Source organism: Mercenaria mercenaria, chromosome 7 (assembly GCF_021730395.1).
Source record: "Mercenaria mercenaria strain notata chromosome 7, MADL_Memer_1, whole genome shotgun sequence".
NCBI classification, from domain to species: Eukaryota; Metazoa; Mollusca; class Bivalvia; order Venerida; family Veneridae; genus Mercenaria; species Mercenaria mercenaria.
The window spans coordinates 7,458,488-7,481,180 of NC_069367.1; the positions used below are offsets into that span (position 1 = coordinate 7,458,488).

Here is a 22,693-nt window from a genome sequence, read left to right on the forward strand (position 1 = left end):
TATAATTGATATTTGATAATACAAAGACGCTTTCCCTGATGTACATTTATATATGCCACTTGAAATATGTAAACATCAACGTCCATTTGGTGCACTGGCATCAGTTCCGTGCTCATATATAGAATATCATGTCAGCTTATCAACGCCAAACATGTTTTGACAAGGCTGTGTTGGTTTATAAGGTTACGTAATGAAAAGGACTCCAAACATATTTTCGTTTTAACATTTAATGTTTATGATAAATTGCAGACAAGGAAAGTCATATTAGCTCAACTGAGTTGATTTTTGTATGTATTTTGGAGCACGAGATATTCGATTTTGTCTTAATAGTCATTTTAAAAACATTTCCATCTGTTTTACACTTCACTTTTACGATGTTTGAACTGTATTGAAAATCTTGTATGAACTATGACCATTATTTATTTTAAAAAGAACTCTTCGATAAGCCTTGTATAAGAAATTAGACTGACAAAAATATTGTTGTATATGAGAAAGTACGCGCATTTGTTGGTATAATTATATCAAATGTTTTTGCCAGTGCTTTAACAACAGGCTATAGCTCTAAATCAACTATCAAGTTTTAACCTCGCGTCGTGTGAGTTTTCCTTCTATTTCTATGTGACCGCATCACACAAATATTCTGGACGTGTAAAATAGTCCCATATTTATTTTTTATAATCTTGGTATTGTGAGCAACTGAGGACTACTGTTTTAAGCAAAAAAAATTAAGCAGTAACGGATTCTAGAATAATTATGAACTTTATATTCAAATTCGAAATATTCGGAATCACTCCGCTCTAGGGCTATTAGCGTTAGGGTTGAAATTGGCCCCGCCCTGGGGCAAACTTAGTTTTACATAGAGTTGTATAGGGAAACCCTTTAACAACCTTCTTGTCTTGAACCACAATGCACATAGCTTAGATATATGGCATGTAGCATCGTATAGTGGACCTCTACCCACATTGTTCAAATCATGACCGTCTATGCACAATGAAATGTTGATTCTTCAGGTATATCGGTTGAAATATCACTCAATAAGCACTGGCTATCAGTTCTTTCAGGGCTTTGTTTATTATATTGTGCTCCTCGCCTACAAAGGGATTCATATTTCCTAGAGATAAATTTAGATACTTGATTAGGTAACATATCGAATTGAGATAAATGGCAAACAACACTGACACCAGTAACTTAATCACACTTAAATGAGATCAGACACGTAATAGGTAGAACATGACATAAACTATTAAATACTGATGGATCAAAGAAGATAAAATACGCTACAATATGTCAAGGTATACATTGTATTTTGCACATTTGTTTTACATAGAATTGGCATACGCGAGTGAAAATATGAACATTTTCTTACTTTGAGGTTCACGAAAAACAAACAAATTTTCTTTTTATTTTATGCTTAATTACGCCGAGATATGCATTTTGCAACAAATTTTAATCTCAGCGCAGGAAACAGATGCGCGTCAGGCTTGTTAAAAAAAGACAATATACCTGAACAATGCTCTGGTAAAAGAAAAAAAAAACATATGAAACTCAAAATATTTGTTTGCAAACATCTGTCATTATAAACAGAATCAGAGTGAGCAAACCTATACGTGGCGTATTCAGATGATCGGCAAAATCTAACAAAATTGGCATTTAGTCTCAAAACCTTGGATGCAATAAAATGATTACTAGTAATTTCTTGTAAATCAGAATAATATTCGTTTGAATATTAATGGCTAATGATAAAATCTTATGCATTTTAATAAAGTTTTGTTTTGCAAATGCGTAAAATAGTAATAAAGCTTATAAAATCAAGTGTCGAGAGACTTTCTCATATTTCTATTTATATTAATCATTTCTCTAATGTAAATTGTGCACTTGGTATGTCCTAGTTTGTTTTTTATGGAAAACAGACTGTGTTTAATAAGCAACCATGCGTCTTTAATAACACATACTGTCGGTAGGCAAGACTGTTCTGGAAATAAAACGCTTCCCGATAAAAGTGTTTGGCTTGCAAACAAAAGTTAAAAATAGAAAGCATGTGATAGTTAAGTTGCATTGGTGAGAATCATTCAACACGTAAATTCTATAAAAACTGGTTCATTTGCGGTCAAGGTTCACATTCATCAATGCTTAAAGTAAGACTATAATACAAGTTTTATGGTGGCTGATTTTTGCCATTTCGCTCTGGTGTTTCAGCGCGCGTTTGAAGAGTGTCAACAGGTCAACACGCCCAACTCGTTTTTCACATATCAGCGCTAATTTGACATTTTGGCGTGTTGACGCGATTAAAGTGCGCTAACATGCAAACACACCCTGCCGTAATAGCAGGAATCCGCCCCATACAAGTTGCAATATGATATACCAATAACATTTTGCAGAACTATCTGTAGCTACAGAATAAATATGCTCGCAATGTTTCATTACTCTCTGCGCTAAATTAAGAATGATTTAAAGTTTAAGTCTAAAGTTAAGCCTTTATTAATGTTGATGAATACGGGCCAAGATTTTTAGAATTTCCTTATAATTTATATAAGTAATTATTCTAAAGGACATAACTATATGGGTAATAAGCAGTTGTTTCTAGTTTTGAAAATATATTGATGAATTACAATGGCAAAACGATTGTTCTTTACGTAGATCACGGGGTACTGTTTGGACTTTAATGTTTTAAGTGTTATACCTGAAAGTCCGAGAACTTAAACAAAAACACGAGCATCATTGTTAAATAATAGACGGAATGTTCAAGACACACTTGCTTACATTCATCCTAATGCATATTTCGGAAAATAACACATTTTCCACCCATTACCATACCACGATTCCGAGATAGAATATAGTTACTGAAGAAAAGCAACATCAATTAGCTAAATGGGAGTATGGCATATCTAGGCAAAAACCATCAGAAGAATGCTAATAACAATGGTGAATTAATCAGACATAATATCGAAGTTGAGCTAGAATGTTAATCGAAATGGTGGATTAATCAGACTTAATCGAAGTTGAGATGGCTATCGTGGGTAAACAGCGATCATATTAAATGTGGGTGAAATAATGTATCACTTAAAAATGAAAATGATAATGGCGAATACTAACCGAAAAGGCAAATTCAGGGATACGGATATTATATATAAAATAGATCACGTGATCCACCCCCTGACCCATTTTTACCATATTATCTACAACATTAAAAGTAACATACAATATTCGTTATTTTAACGCACAATATCGTGCGTTAAACGCCGATATCTGATAGTAAGTAAATTATCGTGTTTGTTTCCGTTATATATTTTTGTTCATCGTGTTATTCCTTTACAGGTAAGAAGAAGAAAACAACGAATATACTCAATTAAGGTGATGGTACGTTTCGAGAAGTTGGCTTATAATGAAAGGTAAACCCTAGCGTTTGGCTTAAAGGGATATCCGTAGAAGCAAAACATTCTAATACCCCTACGTAGTCAGAGGAAGACAAATTATGTCTATTTTGGTAAAGCGAGTCAACAAAATTTGAGAAAAAATCGTTTCAACAATAAATAAAAGGATTTTATTTTTCATGTATTGTTTTATCTATTTATCCATCTTATCTCAGTACAATGTAATATTAACAATGCATATAAAAATGTATATAAGTATCTAGATCTATGACAAAAAATATAAAAGTACTGCAAATTTATTTCCGCTTTAAAACTTCAGTAAATATCGTAGAAAATTTCGCTACATACTGAAACGACTTATTAATAATAAATTCATTCTTCCAGGAACTAATAGAATCATTTTGTTTGTAATTTTCATTTATAATTTATTTATAATACTGACAAGTACATTCGACGAAAATTACAATAATTTACATGTGCGTCCAAATTTATTATCAATTATCCAGAATATACGGATATAATTCATTCACTTTAATCCCTTGTCCAAACAATGTCATTAAAATCTCACCTTGAGGACACATTACTCATTTGTCTGTCCGCTACTAAGACAACTATTGACGGCTAAATAACTCATTAATAGTATTTCCTTTTGAAAATTTTAAAGTTAAAGATACAGTTAAAATCTTACCTTGAGGACACATTTCTCATTTGCCTGTCCGCTACTATGACAACAATAGATATGAAGTTGCCAATCAGCCCAACAAAGACAATGAATGGCAGCACGTACACATACAGCACATATTGAACTTGCATCTTTAAGTTTGCACCTCCGGCTGCTGCGAGTGGTGGAAATGAACTATTTGTGAAATTCGTATCATTCATCTCGTGTATATGTCAGGTACTGCCTTTTCTTAAGTCCTTGGTAATACATCCAGAAATTCCCGTAAAAAAACAATATGTATAGACAACAAAAATCAAAGAAAACGGCGAATTTTAATCTTATAACGATTTCTCGTCTGCTTTTATAGTTATTCAACGCAGTCTTGTCAACTTTATCGGTTCAGTCTGTCTCATATCCCTTACAGGAAATACTGAACAACTGAACATCTGCTTTCTTAAATAGTTCCTGTTCTAGAAATCCAATATGATATCGTCCTTATTCAGATTAAAAAGCAATCATTCTGAAAAACAGAATTCCGTTTACGCAACATGTGGTGAATTATCAAATAACGCAGTAAGAAATTTGAACTGTTTATGTTCTCACATCCATCATGGTGAAAAATATATATCGACAAATGTCTTTATATAGCTTTGATCGTTTTCCGTCTGTCCATTTTGCTGCAATGGTATTGTCCAATATCTGAAACGAAATAAAACTTGGTGTAATTTCTTTTAGGAAGGCGTAATACAATGATTGCTACACACTAAGAAAGAACTCACATAATACGCATTATAAAGACTTGTAAATTATAATCACATTGTAGATTTCCAATATTTCAGATTGAGGTCACATATTTTGGTTGACTATTGAAACAAACTGTATTGTACATTTTCGTCTTACACACATGGTAAGGAATGATGGCATAAGAACAATACAGTTATCAAGTGGAAACAACGAGAATCTGCAAGCCAATTTCTCCGTGCCTTACCCTGAACGTTGGTTAAGGTAATGGACCAGTATAGACAAGGTAACGTTTTCTCCGTGTGTGATTTCGGCATTCTCCATTTATTGCTATTTATAGCCGAAGAAACCCAAAATAACTGACGATAATAACAAACCGCACGGAGATTACTGATTGTTATTAGATGTCCACTACCACAAGTAAGAGGCTTTTGTGTTGTACCTAAGAAAGAAAAGTTTAAAGTTTTGTATAAGAAATGTGTAAGTTACACCCAGATTAAACAATCTTACAGGTTACGTTGGTGCGACCGAAATATGATTTAAATATACATGAATTAACCTCTACCCTTCTAAATTTCTAAAATGGACTAGTCTATCATTCAATTTGGGCAGTACCATTTATTATTTGAAGGGGTGTTCACTGAAAATTTACAGACTGAATAGCAAACAGTGCAGACCATGGTGTCGCAAAGGCAAAATCACGTGCACGCCAGCAGGCTAAAGGTTAACCAACAATAACAATTAATGTGGTATTCAGTATCATCAATAAAACCAGAATTTAAATATTGTGTAGAGTGTTAAATCGACACATAATCTGTTTTCATAGCGTTCTTAAATTTTCTCCAGAATGAACGCACTCTCAGGAGGCAGTTGCCGCGATCTCTCGTATTATTCTCTTTGAAACATATAACGACTTAATGGAATTTGAAACCAATTTGAATTGTTAAAAAGCCTTCCAGATTGCGATAACGCTTCACTTAATGTGTTATTGAATGTCTGCATGTGTACATGAAATCTCAAATATACACATGGCGCAAAAAGGTAAAACACATTTAACGTTTAAATGGATGTTTGTTTTAAAATGGAAATGAATATCACCAAATCATATTACAAAACGTTGTTTTATATATATACACACACACAAAAACACACCATAAAAGATATGTATTATATCGCTCTGTAAAAGTTTGTCATTTATTTGCCATACTCTATTAATTCAGGCACACCTGCTTAGCTCAATAGGGTATTTCATATCACGAGTTCTTGAATTTGATACCCGGGCGACGCGTATGTTTTCCGTGACGATTTCACTGACGTCATTGTATCCCACATCTGCTCCATGTGAAAAATAGCAGCTACTAGCAGAGAACAAGTTCAAATTTGTCTATCACCTTTTGGTTGAATGAAAAATACAACTGAAACTATAAAACTATCACTAACACAGGTACGCACGTACATATGTGCGTAAATGCAAGCATTCATGAATACTTAGTACATACATACGGACGGACGGACGTATTAACAAATGTACGTACTTAGTTATGACGGACGTATGTACAACCAAACATGCACGTTACACACACACACGCACGCACACACACACGCGCGCGCGCACGCACATACATACATACTTTGTGTATCCCTTTATATGTATATCGTCATTACCAAGGCATATTACTTGAATCATTGTCTTTTTTTCACAAATAATCATTTTGCAGAATGGTAAATTTATGTTAATGTTTCAGTTCTCAGCCTTACAAAAGTGCAGTCAGTACGCTTAGTTCGAGTACGCTAATATCCATTGTTTTCTCTCAAATACAAATGAAATTAGGACTGCCACAATACGTCTAAATAATGAACAGCATCCCTACAGATGCCATATGTCTTTAGAGAAATGTAACTAGATGGAAGAAGCTTTGTCGACAAGGTAACAAGGTAAGAAAAATGCTCCAATTAATCAACTTGGTAACCCGTACTGTAATTATACACTGTCAAACAAGACCCTCGGGTTCATCGTTAGAAAATCTTTTTCCTGTAATTCTATTGAAGTTTATGAATGCCTTAATTGTGTCTAGATAGACCGTTTCCAACTCAATTCGTGAGAAGTCATGGTTACCGTAGTAAAGGCGCTATTCATGACTAAGAATAATTAGAAAATTATGGTGTAGAGCACATTAAATAACCATGCACTTGAAGTGTACGGCACCAGAAATTACGTTGTGCGAAGATTTCATTATCAAACCATAGTTTAGAAAAAACATGCAATGATATCATTGACAATTCTATAAAACCTTTAAAATGTTCATATTGATTACATAGAAATATATATAAACAAGAGAGTATGAACAATATTAATTTAAAAGAACCACACATACATAATTACATTAACACCCTTTTCAAATTCCTATTTTTTAAGAACAAATAGTGTAAATTTACGTGTGTGTGAGAAAACCTATCAAGAAATGACCGTCAATTTCCAAAAGGTGATATCTGAGAAATGTTTACTTATATTTAAAACATTATGTTGACTGAGACGCTATGATATTCTTTTAAGCATGTCCATTTCGTAGACTTGTTTTTAACAAAGACTGCCAGTTTTTGTGCAGTTGCGTTCTTTGCTTCCAAAGAATCTTTTTATGTCAAAACAACAATCTGTAAAGTGGGTTGTGAGGACTTCAAAAGTCTCTCCATACATAATTTGCGGTTATATTTACTGACATTTTCTGGCATTTTGGCATGATTTTATTACAACAAATCCGCTTATGCCGGTGCTAGGGAGTGAAGGTTTTGTTACACATTCAATTCATTCCTCTGATAAACAGGCTGTATCAAAACAAGTTTGCTATCATTTGGCTTTTTTCCTTTCTATCCTTCGAAAGGATCTTCTTATAAATTGTATTAAAACACCATCAAAATCCAGAATAACTTTTAGCACTGTATCTCCGCGCCATTAGGTCTGGAAAACACAAATGTCAATTTGCTCAATGCAAATGACCTTTTCGAAAACTTTCATCAAACAATTGCTATTAAAAACACACCCAAAAAGAAATGCAAAAACAAACATTCTTTGCATTTGAAGAATTTGATAAGTTACGATATTTCATAGATTATTCAATACAGTCACTTGTTTCTTTATTGTGGTCCTACATTAAACTCAAACATGTTTATATTTGTGTACAGTACTGCAAGGTGTTATATTGTGCATGTTTCCAGATGTGTAAGTTGAAACTTTCCAAACATACGTTTAACGGTTTTCAATTATTATACCATATAATGGCAAAATCCTTCTTACTAGGAGAATTGATTAATATATGTGCAAGAAATTTACATTTCCCCCTTTTCTATTTTTAAAAAAAATTACATAACTCTAACACGGATGATTATCTTAAGCAACGCGTAGTGATATGTAATTAGGTGTAAAAATGTGGTTTCTTTTCATCTCTGATAGGAAAGATGTGTCCAGTTATGGATAATTCTCATCGTAACGAAGTTTATATACCAGACGATAACAAATGTTGAAATGAATCAAAGTCTGGTGTACGGTCACCAACAAGAGCTCACTTACAAAAGTTGAAACCTATTTTAATTGATTAAAAAGCCTTCCAGATATCTGTCTGTTTTATTCGATAACGCTTCACTTAATGTGTTATTGAATGTTTGCATGTTTACATGAAATCTAGAATTTACACATCGCGCTAAAAAAATGTTTAGATGGATATTTGTTTTAAAATGGAAATGAACATCACCAAATCATATTACAAAACGTTGTTTTATATACACAAAAAAACACACCATACGAAATGTGTATTATATCGCCATGTAAAAGTTTGCAATATATTTGTCATGCTCTTTTTATTCAGGCACGCCAGCTTAGCTCAAGTTCGATTCCCGGGCGACGCGTATGGTGACGATTTGAGAATAAACATTTCATCTGAAGTCATTTTATCCTAAACATCTTATCAATGTGAAAAATACCAGTTACTAGCAGAGTGGTGCAGAATCTAGGAACACTGATTATGTACACTGACCACCGTTACGTAAAAGGAATACTGTTGAAAACGGCTCTAAACCAAATAAAAACTCTCGGCATATGGACATGTAAAGGGGCTATATCTATAGACTGTTGAATGACAAAATCAACCAAAACTATAAAACTATCAATAACACAGGTACGCATGCACATATATATGCGCGTAAATGCAAGTATTCATCTAAAATGCATACATATGCATTTCCAAATGTACGTACTTAGATCTGACGTACGTACCTACATGTACAAGCAATTATGCACGTTACATATGTCATACACGCATACATACATATGTACATACATACATACATACATACTTAATGTATCCCTTTACGTGTATACGATTTGCACCGATGAATATGTATAGCTTGAATCATTATTTTTTTTATAAAACATCATTTTGCAGATTTCTATTCTTAATTTTACAAAAGTGCAATCAGCATGCTTAGTTTGAGTGCGCTAATGTCCATTGTTTTCCCTCAAATTACAAATGAAATTAGGACTGCTACAATACGTCTTGATAATGAATAGTCCACACAGCATCCCTACAAATGTCATATGTCTTCAGAGAAATGTAACTAAATGGAAGAAGCTTTCTCTGTAAAGCAAGGCAGACGCGGTAACAAGGTAAGAAAACGGCTCCAATAAATAAACTTGATAACCCATACGTTAATTATACACTGTCAAACAAGACCCTCGGGTTCATCATTAGCAAATCCTTTTCCTGTAATTCTATTAAAGTTTATGAATGCCTTAATTGTGTCTAGACAGACCGTTTCCAGCTTAATTTGTGTGACGGCATGAGAAGTCGTGGTAGTAAAGGCACTACTCATGACCAAGAATAATTAGAAAATGACCATGCACTTAAAGTGTACGGCCACAGGAATGACGATGTGGGAAGATTCCATTATCAAACCATATTTTAGAAAAAACATGCAATGATATCATTGACAATACTATAAAATCTTTAAGCTAATATGAACAATAACAGTTTCAAAGAACCACACACACGTAATTACATGTACACCTTTTTTCGAATCCTTTTTTTAACAACAAATAGTGTAAATTTACGTATGTGAGAGACCACCTATCAAAAATTACCAATTTCCAAAAGGTGATATTTGAGAAATATTTACTAATATTTGAAACATTGTGTTGACTGAGACGCTATGATATTCTTTTAAGCATGTCCATTTCATAGACTTGTTTTTAACAAAGACTGCCAGCTTTTGTGCAGTCTTTGCTTCCAAAGAATCTTTTTAAGGACTGCAAAGTCTCTCCATACATAGATTTATTGCTGTTAATTTTCTGACATTTTCTGGTATTTTAGCATGATTTTATTACAACAAATCCGCTTATGCAGGTGCTAGGGAGTGAAGGTTTTGTACAGATCCAATTCATTCCTCTCAAAAATACATACCATCAAACCAAGTATGCTATCATTTTGCTTTTTTCCTTTCTATCCTTCAAAAGAATCTTCTTATAAATTGTATTAAAACATCATCAAAATCAAGAATAACTTTTAGCTCAGTATCCCCATGCCATTAGGTTCGGAAAACACAACTGTCAGTTTGCTCAATGCACATGTCTTTTTCCGAAAACTTGCAGCAAACTATTGTTACTAAATACACAAGAAAATGCAAAACAAACCATTCTCTATGATCGAAGAATTTGGTATGTTACACTATTCCGTAGATTATTAATTTCAATACAGTTACTTGTGTCTTTATTGTAATCCTGTACATGTATTAAACTCAAACATGTATACAATTGCGTTCTGGCCAATAAGTTGAAACTTTCACAAATATGTGTCTACCGGTGTTCAATGATTATACCATATACAATGTAACATATATTATGGTAGAACTCATCTAGGAGCATTAACTAATATTTGTGCATGAAGGTTTCCTGTTTTACAGAACTCTACAGGGATGATTAACTTAAGCAACGCGTAGTGATATGTAATTAAGTGTTAACAATGTGTTGTTTTACATGTATCTTTGATTGGAAGATGTGTCCAATTATGGATAATTCTGGTGGTAAAGATGTTTATATCCCATACGATAAGAAATGTTGAAATGGACAAAAGTCTGATGCTATTCTCGGCCTTACGGTCACCATTTGCAGAAAGAGAACGGAAACTCACTTACAAAAGTCAAAATTCGTTTATCTTGAGTAAAATTTGTCAACATTTTAACACGTAATTTTAGACAAAACATTTCATTACTAGGAGTGAATTTTGTCCTACAAGGAAGCATTGAACATCCAGAAATAATTGATTTGCTCACGGTCCCTTTCCTTTTATTTTGTACTAAGTTAGCCTGAAAATACCATACAGTTTATTTTCTAATTTTGGCAATTTCTTCCCGTTGCCTCGATGTTCTGCGGATGATCATGCAAAATGAAGGTACCTTGAAATAATGAAACCCGTGGAAACAAATTGTTTTCTCTCATAAGCATGAAAAATGAACCAGACAGATTAAAGTTTAATGGAAAGCACTGTTTCACATTGCATGTGACATGCAATGTGCGTCTTCCATTTCAAAATAAAAATAAATTTTAAAATAACGGCATGTCTTTTTTCGTCTAAGTGACTGGAAAGAGCATCTGTTTTTGTTATAGACGCAGACATATTCAATTTAATGTGGTTTTCAAGTACTTCTTTAAAAAAGGGCTTATGATATTTAGACTGATTTACTTTTTTTTGTTGTTGTAAAATATTCACCTCTGTATGTGCCTAAACGGTAGATTCTTTTAATGAACTCATTTTCAGTTTTCAGTTGCTCTCTGTTGGTGTCTTTGAATAAAGGGAAAAAGAATCAGATAAAGACAAGAATTTCAGGTAAGTCTTAGAGAATTACATTAAGTTATTACATGTAACGATATGTTAGAAAATAACATCCCAAACAAGAACACGTGCCAAATTATGGTAAATTTCTGAGATGAAAATTGTCCTGCACATCCTCACATGCCCTTTTACAAGAAAAAACAATAGAGATTATTATATGTTCTAAAAATAATCTAAATTGCATTGGCCAAAACTGGTTAACATCTTTCAAAATATACTTTCCCCATAAAACATGACTTTCTAATAATAGTACGGAAGTTCTTTATTCTTATTTTCAAAACTTAAATATGTTGCAACAACTATTTGTTACATCTTTATAAACTTGAACCCATATAATATCGCCGAGGTCATTATTGCCCTTTTCCGGTGAATATCACGTCATATACAATGGCTCACCGAAGTCATTATTGTCCTCTTCCGGTGAATATCACATCATATTCAATGGCTCACCGAGGTCATTAATGCCCTCTTCCGGTGAATATCACGTCATATCCAGTGGCTCAACGAAGTCATTATTGCCCTCTTCCGGTGAATATCACATCATATCCAATGGCTCACAGAGGTCATTATTGCCCTTCCCGGTGAATATCACATCATATCCAATTGCTGAATAATTTTAAGACTGTCTCTTTTATCGATGCAACGCATATATAAGCTCAAACATAATGCATATATAACTGTTCAACCTATTCGTTATTGATACAACATGTATATTATTTATTAATTATTTGGGTCACTATTCCTCTCTTTTGCGAGTTTTAGCTAATTTATCTTATTGCATTTGAGTTGATAGTTATTAGAATCAATATTTTTTATTATTTCTGAGTAACTATACTTCTATAACTTATTAGTTACATTTGTTTGTATTAGCGGCAATATTCCTGTTATCTAACTTATTAGTAATTAAAGGCAATATTTCTAATATATCTGCGTTATTGGTTATTAAAGGTTATATTCCTATTATACCTGAATTATTAGTTAATAGAAGCAATATCCCTATTAGCACTCTGAATATGAAATTTAGCATTAGACTTGAGAGTGTTGATTATTCGCCATCAGCACGGATTATAAGCAGACAGCAATTGTTGTTTTTATGTCAAAACTTTTATTGCAAATACTGAACCTAAGTGAAATGCGGCCACGTGAAAATAACGCTGTGTCATTTCTAACAAGAACATGCACAATATCAACAATTTCGGTAAACTAAAGTAAACTCTTGCATGATCGAAAATTGTTATAAGCTTTGACGCGCATCTGTACAAGACGAGACAGAATAGTACTTGCAACGCATTACGAAAAGACATTTACATTGTAAAACTTTCAAAACCAAATTAGAAAACTCCTATGGTAAGTGTTAATTGTCAAGCAACATTCTCAGATGAATAGTGAATAAGATTTAACAGTTTAACTGTAATTCTCAAGACGGCTTACCATGCACTAATTGTGTCTAGACAAGACTTTTCAAACTCGATTAATCTAACGCTAAGAGAAGGTTATTACTGCATATGCCATGTGTAATTGCACAGCCTGTCAAACAAGTGGCAGCTGTGAAACACAACTTGCACATATATTTTGACAGGATTATTTCATTTGTACTTTTAAAAGTGGTATGTTCTGTCACTCATTGTATTATAAAGCAATGATGAGTTACCGAACATGCCACTTTCAAAAGATTTTTTTATTCACCTTTTGAAAATATATCCGCGGGTGGGGGTGGGGGAATCTCTTGAAATATTATTTCACAAGGTAACCAAAAACTTAAATATGGATATTATCCATATTATACACAAATAAGTTTTAACGCTTATCCAAATGATTTTCTGATGAACGATGTAGATATTTTATCGAATATTAACCTCTCTTCAACTGTTCTTCACTTGACTCCGTAGCCGAGTGGTTAAAGTCTTGAATCTTTGCATGAGTTCAAACACAATTTTGATCAGCAACATTTATTATTTGTTTCGTTTGTTCGAATTGAATATTGCACAAAATTATAAAAATACCGAATACGGAAATTAGAAATTAAACTGCTTGCATATATATATATATATATATATATATATATATATATATTAGATAAAATTTATACGAACTAAATCACCGCCACAATATACCAGACCAATTACGGCAAAGCGTCTAACAGTACAAACGAACACGCACATGCCACAGCAAGTCCACTAACCCAATACGATTAGTTTCGATGCTGCTTTATATACGAGCCCGAATTGTACTACACATTCATACTGGTTCAACATTTGCATATATATACTCAAATCTCTGTTTTCATGTCTCACAAATCAGTAGTGACATTTTAGTCTTTTTAACCGATTGGGACCAGAGAAGCTATACATATATATATTGTCTTATATACATTTACTTAATGCATTCATAAAATTGTATTTTAATGTTATTCTTAATAAAATTATGTAACTTTTATTATTCACTGATGGATAATCGGATAATCCAATGAAAGTCTGGAAATCTTAAAATGTATCTATGCATGTTTGCATTACAATTAAGTATTTCTAATTTAAAAATTTGCCAATGGTAGACTTAATACCATAAAATGTAGTACAATTTATATATGTTTGACTCACACTTTTAAATTCTCTTCAAATATATGAGGAGGTCTGGTTGTGCGACATATGTGTAGCACTGAACAGTAGTTGCAGCGTGAAAATCTTTAAATTTGTAATGTATAAATCATAATAAATATAATCTGAAAAGTAGATACCTCGGAAGCACCGAGAGCAATGCAAACAGTAAAAATTGCAGACTCGGTTTGATTGAGTCTGTTCATGAGCAGTAATGGAAATTGCAACACTGCCCACGCCCCCTAGCACCAGCTTAATCAAGTAAACGAGTTGAAATTAATGATCCCGAAGGACCAGAAATAAGTTATATTCCTTCAAATGCCCTCCACTGGACATAATAAATCATTAAACTTCGTGAAAGACGAGTATGGGGAAGTCATGGTGTTTTTTTTTTACATATAACTACTTTATCATCAGTGTTCCTTTTATCAACCTTTCCTACTGGTATTGTTTATCTGTTAACGTTATTGTTGAATACTGCTTTTAATTACTTAGTATCTTGGGAAAACACACTTTTTTTATTTTCACATTTCGTTGTTATTGTTTATTCATGTTTTGTGAAATAACATAACCCGTTACAGAAAATTGTGTTCGCACTTTCCTATTGACTTTCATTACCCAAAACATGAAAACTCAGTTTTGCAACGGAAATGATATAAATTTTCTTCATCCTTATAAAAGTTTTAATAAATGAATAACATTGACGTTTTTTTACAGTTTTCTTTACTTTTTCACATTTTGCCAATGGTAGACTTGATAAAACTTTTGTTCTCCGTTTGAGCAGGCGTCTGCTTTATTTATTGATTGTAAAAATAGATGCATAAGGAATCATTAGATTTCATTGAAATGGGGTATGTATGTTTTTGGTAAATTAAAAAGAATCCTGATATATGCTAAAAAATACGATTAAAAGTGTTGAATGGTCACAATGCTAGATACATGTTAAAATATATCAACATCGTCACGTATTGCTAATTTAGAAATAGTATATCCTAAACTGTAATTTTACCATCGAACAATTGTTTAGAGACCAATTCGAACTAATTATACATAAAGGCGATACAATGAATATTTTCAAAGTGACTTTAACATCGTCTGACAAGTTTAACGGTATTGTAACCTAGAACACCTGCTTTTTTATTTACAGGACTCATAGTTATCATTTTCGCTTAAGCTATTTTCATGGTTGCCATGCATGGTTTAAGAAATAAATGACTGTTTAAGTTATTAAAAGAACGAATAGGTAATGTTTTGTCAATGCTTTGAGACATTCTAGGATGTAGTTGTAACGTTAAGTATACTACGTAATTTTTTAGTTGACGACAGTTATGGGATTCTTAAATATAATGCTACAGTAAAATGAAATGCATTAGATACCATAGTATTTTTCATTTAAAATAAACTATTTAACTATGGCTAAGAAACAGACAATATAGGAAGGGTAAGCAAAACTATGCTTTAGATTGTGGTAGAAAATAACTTGTTAACCTACTTCCTTTGGTAGCCAGAAATAAGTCTGTGTTTGAGTAATTTTAACATTTAAGGGAAATTCAATTATAACTTTTAAGATACAGATTTGCATTAACTTCTACGTGACTTGACGCACAAGATACTTCCTAAAGGCAAGAATCAGCTTTGCGTAGGGACATAGTTTAAAAGATATTTTATTTGTAAAGTTTGCAAAGGATCGGGGCGGGTGTTTTATTTCGAGATAACCGTACTTCGACTTAAAATGGTATGAGCCGCACCATGAGAAAACCAACATAGTGACTTTGCGACCAGCATGGATCCAGACCAGCCTGAGCATCCACGCCGTCTGGTCAGGATCCATGCTGTTCGCTTTCAAAGCCTATTGCAATTATAGAAACCATTAGCGAACAGCATGGATCCTAACCAGACTGCGCGGATGCGCAGGCTGGTCTGGATCCATGCTGGTCGCAAACCTACTATGTTGGTTTTCCCATGGCACGGCTCATTTGTTTTAGCCTGCGTTAACTTTTTAAAGCTGATATGTGCATAACTGCTATCTATAAATTTAACATTCGTTCTGGAATAATTACAATGCCAGCTCTAAACATAATAAGTTTTTGTATTAACACCAAAGTAGCTTAAGAATAAAGCTTTGACCTCAGAAAGAGAGAAATTTTCACACCATGTAACATTCTAGTTATTTTTTACACGCTGAATATCGAGACAAGAGGCGAATCAGGATACCCTCTTTGAACATAACAGAAATGTTCACTTTGTCAGAATGATACTGAAGGGCTTATTTATACAATTCCACACAATCCGAGAGATTTCTTTCCACACATTATAGTGATTCATGAAACAGTACTTTGTATTTGTCCAAGAATATCACCGGAGCATCTAATTCAAACTGTCATATTGTATGAATTAATTGTGTCTGTATTGTAAATGTTATTCATTTCTTTATTATGTTATTTAAATTTTATACCGACTGTGATTTTAACGTGTTTTTGTTTGGCTCCGCTGAATAAAAACTGACTGTAATCACATTTCAACAGAAGGACATGTCTTTACATCAGTGATTAACGTAATGCGCAGGTGACACCTAAAGAATGTCACAACAAGTTACTTCATGTTATATTCGGATATGTGACTCGGCAGCAAGTTGAATTTACATGCATTGCAGAAAGTGTATGCAAACATACACCCAGTGAGAACATACGGTATAACAAGCCATAAAGGCTATTTTTAGCCGAATTCTCTGTCTCCCCATCGGGAAATTAATTCGGATATGTCTTAAAAAGATTTTAACTTTTGCAGAACTTGATCAAAATCAATTTTTAAAGTAACAATGATTGTTTTACAAGGATCACGTTATGAAAATCAGCTTAAAGGCATACTAAATCCAATTTCGCATTTGAAAACATAAACAAACACCATATACAATGTATGTAAACATAAAATCAAGTTTATGTGCACTAACAGTACTGTGTTTCAGGTTAGAATAGTAGACTGAACACAGCATAAATGTGTACTACCACTAAAACACTGTCAGATGTTTAAACAATCGACTGTTACTGCATGGTATCTAAATTATAAATGTAGTTCTCTCAACAGATACTTTTTTTCTTATATTTCTCTCTTGAAATAATGTTTCGCATATAGTCTTCCTAGTTAAGACACCAACTATGCAAATACATACTACTTTGTAACATACAAATGTAAATTTTATAAAGATTTGACATGCTATTCACAAGTAAATACGAACAAGCAGAAATTAATTTTTGTTTCCTACTGTGTTGCAATCAAAAAAAAAAAAACAAAGACAAATATCAAACAGGGAATGCCACGTACCAAAATCGCAGCCTCCCCAAAACGAAACCTACAGACACAGACGTGCACACCACAAACACACACACACGCGCACGCACACAAAGCCAACACACGAGGACAAAACGAACAAAGAAAGGAACACACACACATACACGCGCACACACACAAAGCCTACACAAGAGGACAAAACGAACAAACAAAGGAACACAGTGGGGCACCGCCTTGGAACGGTCAGTGGCAAAAACACCACTGGGGAGCCTAAACCGGTTTATGGTGCGCACCCAACCTCACTCTTACCCCCACCATGTTCAAAAGACACGGGACAGTGTAAATAAAAGTAATCCCCGCCATGTGAATCTCTAACACACGTAATGGAAACAAAAAGGCATGGCATGTAAAACACAAAAATGCTCGTGTATAAAAATATGAAAAGCAAACCTTTAGAACCAAAAACATATGTACTCAATGCCTTTTCAGAAGACAGAGCAACAAGAGAAACACCCTTAAGGGTCCGACGAAACAGGCCAGGAGACAGATATCAAAACAGTTCAGTCCTGGTAGGATTTAAAAACTGCTAAGCCGTTTCTCGTGTATGGCTGGACTGGTGTGATTTTCATATTAAACGAATATTACATTTATTTACACACTCAAAAGTGCAGTATGATAACTTGAGGCAAATCTTTACGAGTACAAAAATACTTCTTACTTAATATATTTATATATTCTGTTACACAAATATGTTTTCGTCTTCTAGAATGGCAATAACTAATACAGATATGCAAATTTTCTGCCAGAAGAATCGTTAGAGCAGTAAATTTGTTTTCACGTACAATTCTGTTGTTTACTTGTCATTTAATTTTACAGGAGCATTTTTCAGTATTACCTCTGTGCCTTTTTGTCACTATTGCGTGTGAAAGAGATTCTGCCGGCTGGTATATCTTTAATCTACACTGTCCTGCGACTTTTAAATATGGAAGAGCGAATTTTGGTGCACTCCCGAAACAGGTTCTAGCTCACCGGTGGTGGCAATGCCAAACTCAGTTTCTTTATTTGTCTGTTCTATCTTCTGTTGCTGATTTAGTACGTTGCACAAAAGAAGACGTGGTGATTACTTTTTAGTTCTTTTGCTTTTTACTGCCATATCGATGCTTAAAGCTATTTAATGGAGAGACCTGCTACAACTGCCTATTGTACCATATATATATTTATAACCATCACTTGATCGAAACATAATGCATCTTAGACTTATAAGCACTTTCCATTAAAACATGTAGGTGCTAGTCTTTCGCTTTAAAAGGTCTATTGTAAATACATTTTATATTAAGGTCCTAACAAGTCGATCCAGTCTGTAGCTTTAACTTTCCGCTCCAGATATTTATACATCGTATGACGACACAAACCTTCTACAATAGTATTAATCAATACATGTGCACGAATTTTGCAAACCTTCCGTTTCCTATGTAATAGAAATCTAACGTGGGTGATTATCTTAAGCAACGCGTAACAATATGTAATCAGGTGTGAACAATGGGGTTTCTGTTTGCCTCTTATAGATGAAAAGTGACCAGTTATGGATAATTCTGATTGTAATGAGGCTCATATCCCAGACGATAAGAAATGTTAAGTTGTAAGCTATCAAAGTCTGATTCTACTCTCCGTCTTAAGGTGATCAGTGCAGAAAAAGAACAGAACTCATTAAAAAGTAAGAACTCAATATTTTTTATACAATATTCCACTAAAATGTGTAACATTTGGTATAAATGTCGTAAAAATACAACACCAATGAACAATGTTGTAAAAATAGCAGCGTACGAGTTTGTACTTGAAATGTAAGAGTAACTTATCTTATTTTCAGTCTTCCTGCATTAATAATTTTTGTCATAGTTAAAATATTATACTACAGTTAGGTGCACCAGAGAACAAAAAATTCAAAGTTTTACTACCTACAGTAGCTAATGGAAAAAATCCGTGGTAACAATCATATTTTGTGTATACAATACAGAAAACTCGCCAATAATGATCGCCAGGCATTGTGGAGCGGATTTTTGCAAACTACAGATAATCAATCAGAATATTAACATTTATTATTACCGATATAGTTAGGCTAAACGAAATAGTCGGATGGTGCTAGGTACACTTTGTCATCTTTTACAGCTGTAATTCTATAAATATTTAACCAAGCATTCATAATGTCTAGACATAACATTTTAAAATTTATAGAGACATTTATTAGAGTAAATAAGGCCACAAGGAAGCATTCAACAAGCATTCATAGAAGTTTGAAGCTGTGAGAAGTACAATATTTACGATTTAATTGTGTATTGAATTAGCCTGGCAATGCTGAACAATTTGGTTTCTCATTTCTCATTTTTTCAGTTGCTTTATGAAGAAATGTTTTCTTACACTAGAGTTTAAAAGGATCCTGACAATTTTGGCATGTCGTACATGGGATATATTAATATTAGTTAGGCCTTGGAGGCCATATGATACATCCAAGGGATCTTCTTACAGATTTTATTGAAGAATTTATATTATTTTATTATCGGCTAAGTAATTGGAAAAAAAGATCTGGTTTTGTTAAAAGACAAACATTAAACGATTTAAACAGACTGACGAGATGTGGATACACCTCATCGAAAGTAGGCGTTATTTCCGTTACATAGTTAAAATGTGTGGGGCAATGTAAGAAATGTACATCTAGTCTGACCGACAAACACAGCCAGCCGAAACTCGTACGATTTTATTCAGCTCGTTGTAAAATTTATGTACCTGCTTATGATTTCTTCGTGCAACCCGTGTTTATCAACCATTTGGTTTTACGAGGGTCCTGCAAAACGTTCTGCCACTAATGGGCTTCCGTAGGTGTTATCATAGGCATTTTTAAAACACTTCATTGCAACTGAACGATGTGTCAAATAGCTAACGATATCCGTTTAAATCGCGCAAATTGCTTTTGAAATGACCGAGTTACTTTAAATTGAAATGCATATGCACTGACCAATTTACTTGTCACGTCGTAAAATGGAAGACTGCCACATCAGTCTTGATATAGATTCAATGCAGATATTTGATAAATTGTGTGGTATATACGGACCCCGTGCCATTTCAATGCGCAAAGTTTTTAAGTTGGCAAAAGCTTTTAAAGTTTGAAAATTATCTGTCAATTATGATACCCGTTCTGGTTGGCCTAAAATCTATGTTAACAAGACGAGCATCGCTGCTGTAAAAACTGGCCGAACAGTATGCGCGATTGTCGGTGAAGGATATAACCAGTTGCATGGCACATCAGAGGGCAGTGTGAAAACAATTCTGAAAAAGCGTTTGAACCCGAGAAAGGTTTGCGCTAGGTGTGTACTTCATTTGCTAACTGATGAGCAAAAGAAACAACGCCTTAAATGTACCCAGGAAATTTTGAAAACATACAAAAGCTGCAATAGTAGAGTTATTTCTAACAGGTGACGAAACATGGATGCACATGTTTGAACCACAGAGAAGGACTCATAATAATAAATGGAAGCGAAAAGATAGAAAACGCCCCTATATTGCCAAGAGAACCATAAGTACGAAAAAATATGTTGTACATAATTTTCTTCAGTCGTTCAAATGCCTTGTCCATTTGGTCATACAGTCACTGGACGATTCTGCAAGAACTCTGTACTGACGAAAGTGAAAAAGTTTTACAATAAGAATTGTCCAAGCAAAAGATGGTCAAGAGTTCATCTTATTAAACAAGAACGCCTGCTCACACAAATGCGAAGTTGATAAAGATAATAGGTAACCAAGGGTAGTCCTTCTTACCTTCTGAAAAGGTTGAAGTTGTAAACCATCCGCCTTATTCACCTGACCTGAGTCCCCGTGCTTTTTTTATTTCAAAGCTTAAGAAAATGCTTTCTGGAAAGAAATATTAGTCCAGTAGTTCTCTTGGCAGCGCCGTTTATCAGCGTCTCAAACAGATACAAAATGAATACTCTCTATCTGGTTTTCGCGACTGGGTAAAAAAGTTACAACAATGTGTTTCGGTAAAAGGGGAATACATTAAATTGAAGGTTTGTAATAAAAATAATTTTAATAAAACATTGCACTTAAGAAATCCGAACCCGATGACAGACATTTATTAAGCGAATTTTACACAGATGCATGTGTAAGGCAACATATGACCTTATTTTACAGATTTTCTTGATTAATCAGTTACTGATAATGCCGTGTCTACATATTTCGAAGAGAGGGCCCAAGTCTTGGCCATGGTCGAATGTCGGCGAACGCAAGAGCAAGTCGCTAGACGTTTCAACGTTTTTCGTTCGACAATACTGCGTCTCGTTCGACGTGTCATAGACAAGATAACGCTTGATGATAGGCCCTGTTCGGGTAGATCGCGTGTAATGTCAGTACGGCAGGACAATTACATACGTCAACGCCATTTGCGTGACTGAATCCCCGTCCATTTTAGTAGTAGGTAACCGTGGACGGCCTATAAGTCTACATACAGTGCGAAATCGGCTTAGGAAACGGGAAATTATCTGCCACAGGCTCTACCGCCGTCAAGTTCTGTGAGTAAAATTCTTCTGACCAGTCTATTTCAGTTTCTAAATTTGAAGCATAATGCGACCATATAATGCTGTCAAATTAATCATTTATTCTTCTAAATCATCAGATTTGCGAACTGTATTGTTATTTTCTAATTTTGAATCAGGGTTAAAAAAATATTTCACAATGAGTTTGAATGAGCCGTTTTTTTTTCAGATATTCAGATTCATTTTCAAGAAAAAGATCCACGATTAATTTATACTCTTTTACTTGGTCAAATTAAAGCATTATAGAGAGAATGGGGACTGTTTTATTCCAATAAATCTTGCAACAGAAATTGTAAAATGTTTATTTGTGATGTCGCGAAAATAAATGACAAATTGTAAAATAAAGAATATGTCCATTAAACTCTTTATCATGATCCTACCCTTTAAGCCAAAGGGAAAATTGCAAGCTGTCTTTATGTGCTGTCTTAACCTGGTATATGCAGTTCAGGTAAGCACCATGTTACAAACTGTGCGTCAATGTGGCAAACAAAAAAGTTTTATTCATTTAATCATGTTAGTAAACGTCAGATGTATCATGTCTACAGTTAGGGAGAATGACTTTATTGTTTTGCTTTGT

The 22,693-nt window shown here is 33.8% G+C and overlaps 1 protein-coding gene across 7 annotated transcripts in view; it reads right to left on the bottom strand.

Annotated features, from left to right (window-relative positions):
• Positions 1-22,693, bottom strand: part of LOC123554992 (gastrin-releasing peptide receptor-like) — a 180,805-nt gene that overhangs the window by 20,376 nt on the left and 137,736 nt on the right. For 6 of the 7 annotated variants that reach the window (XM_045345485.2, XM_053547492.1, XM_045345486.2 and 3 more), the window contains one exon: positions 4,060-4,731. In XM_045345485.2, the coding sequence (XP_045201420.2) occupies positions 4,060-4,253 (194 nt within the window). In that variant the 5' untranslated portion in view covers positions 4,254-4,731. Of the gene's footprint in view, positions 1-3,939; positions 3,985-4,059; positions 4,732-22,693 lie in introns of those variants that run through there. The other variant, XM_053547493.1, reaches the window with a different exon arrangement.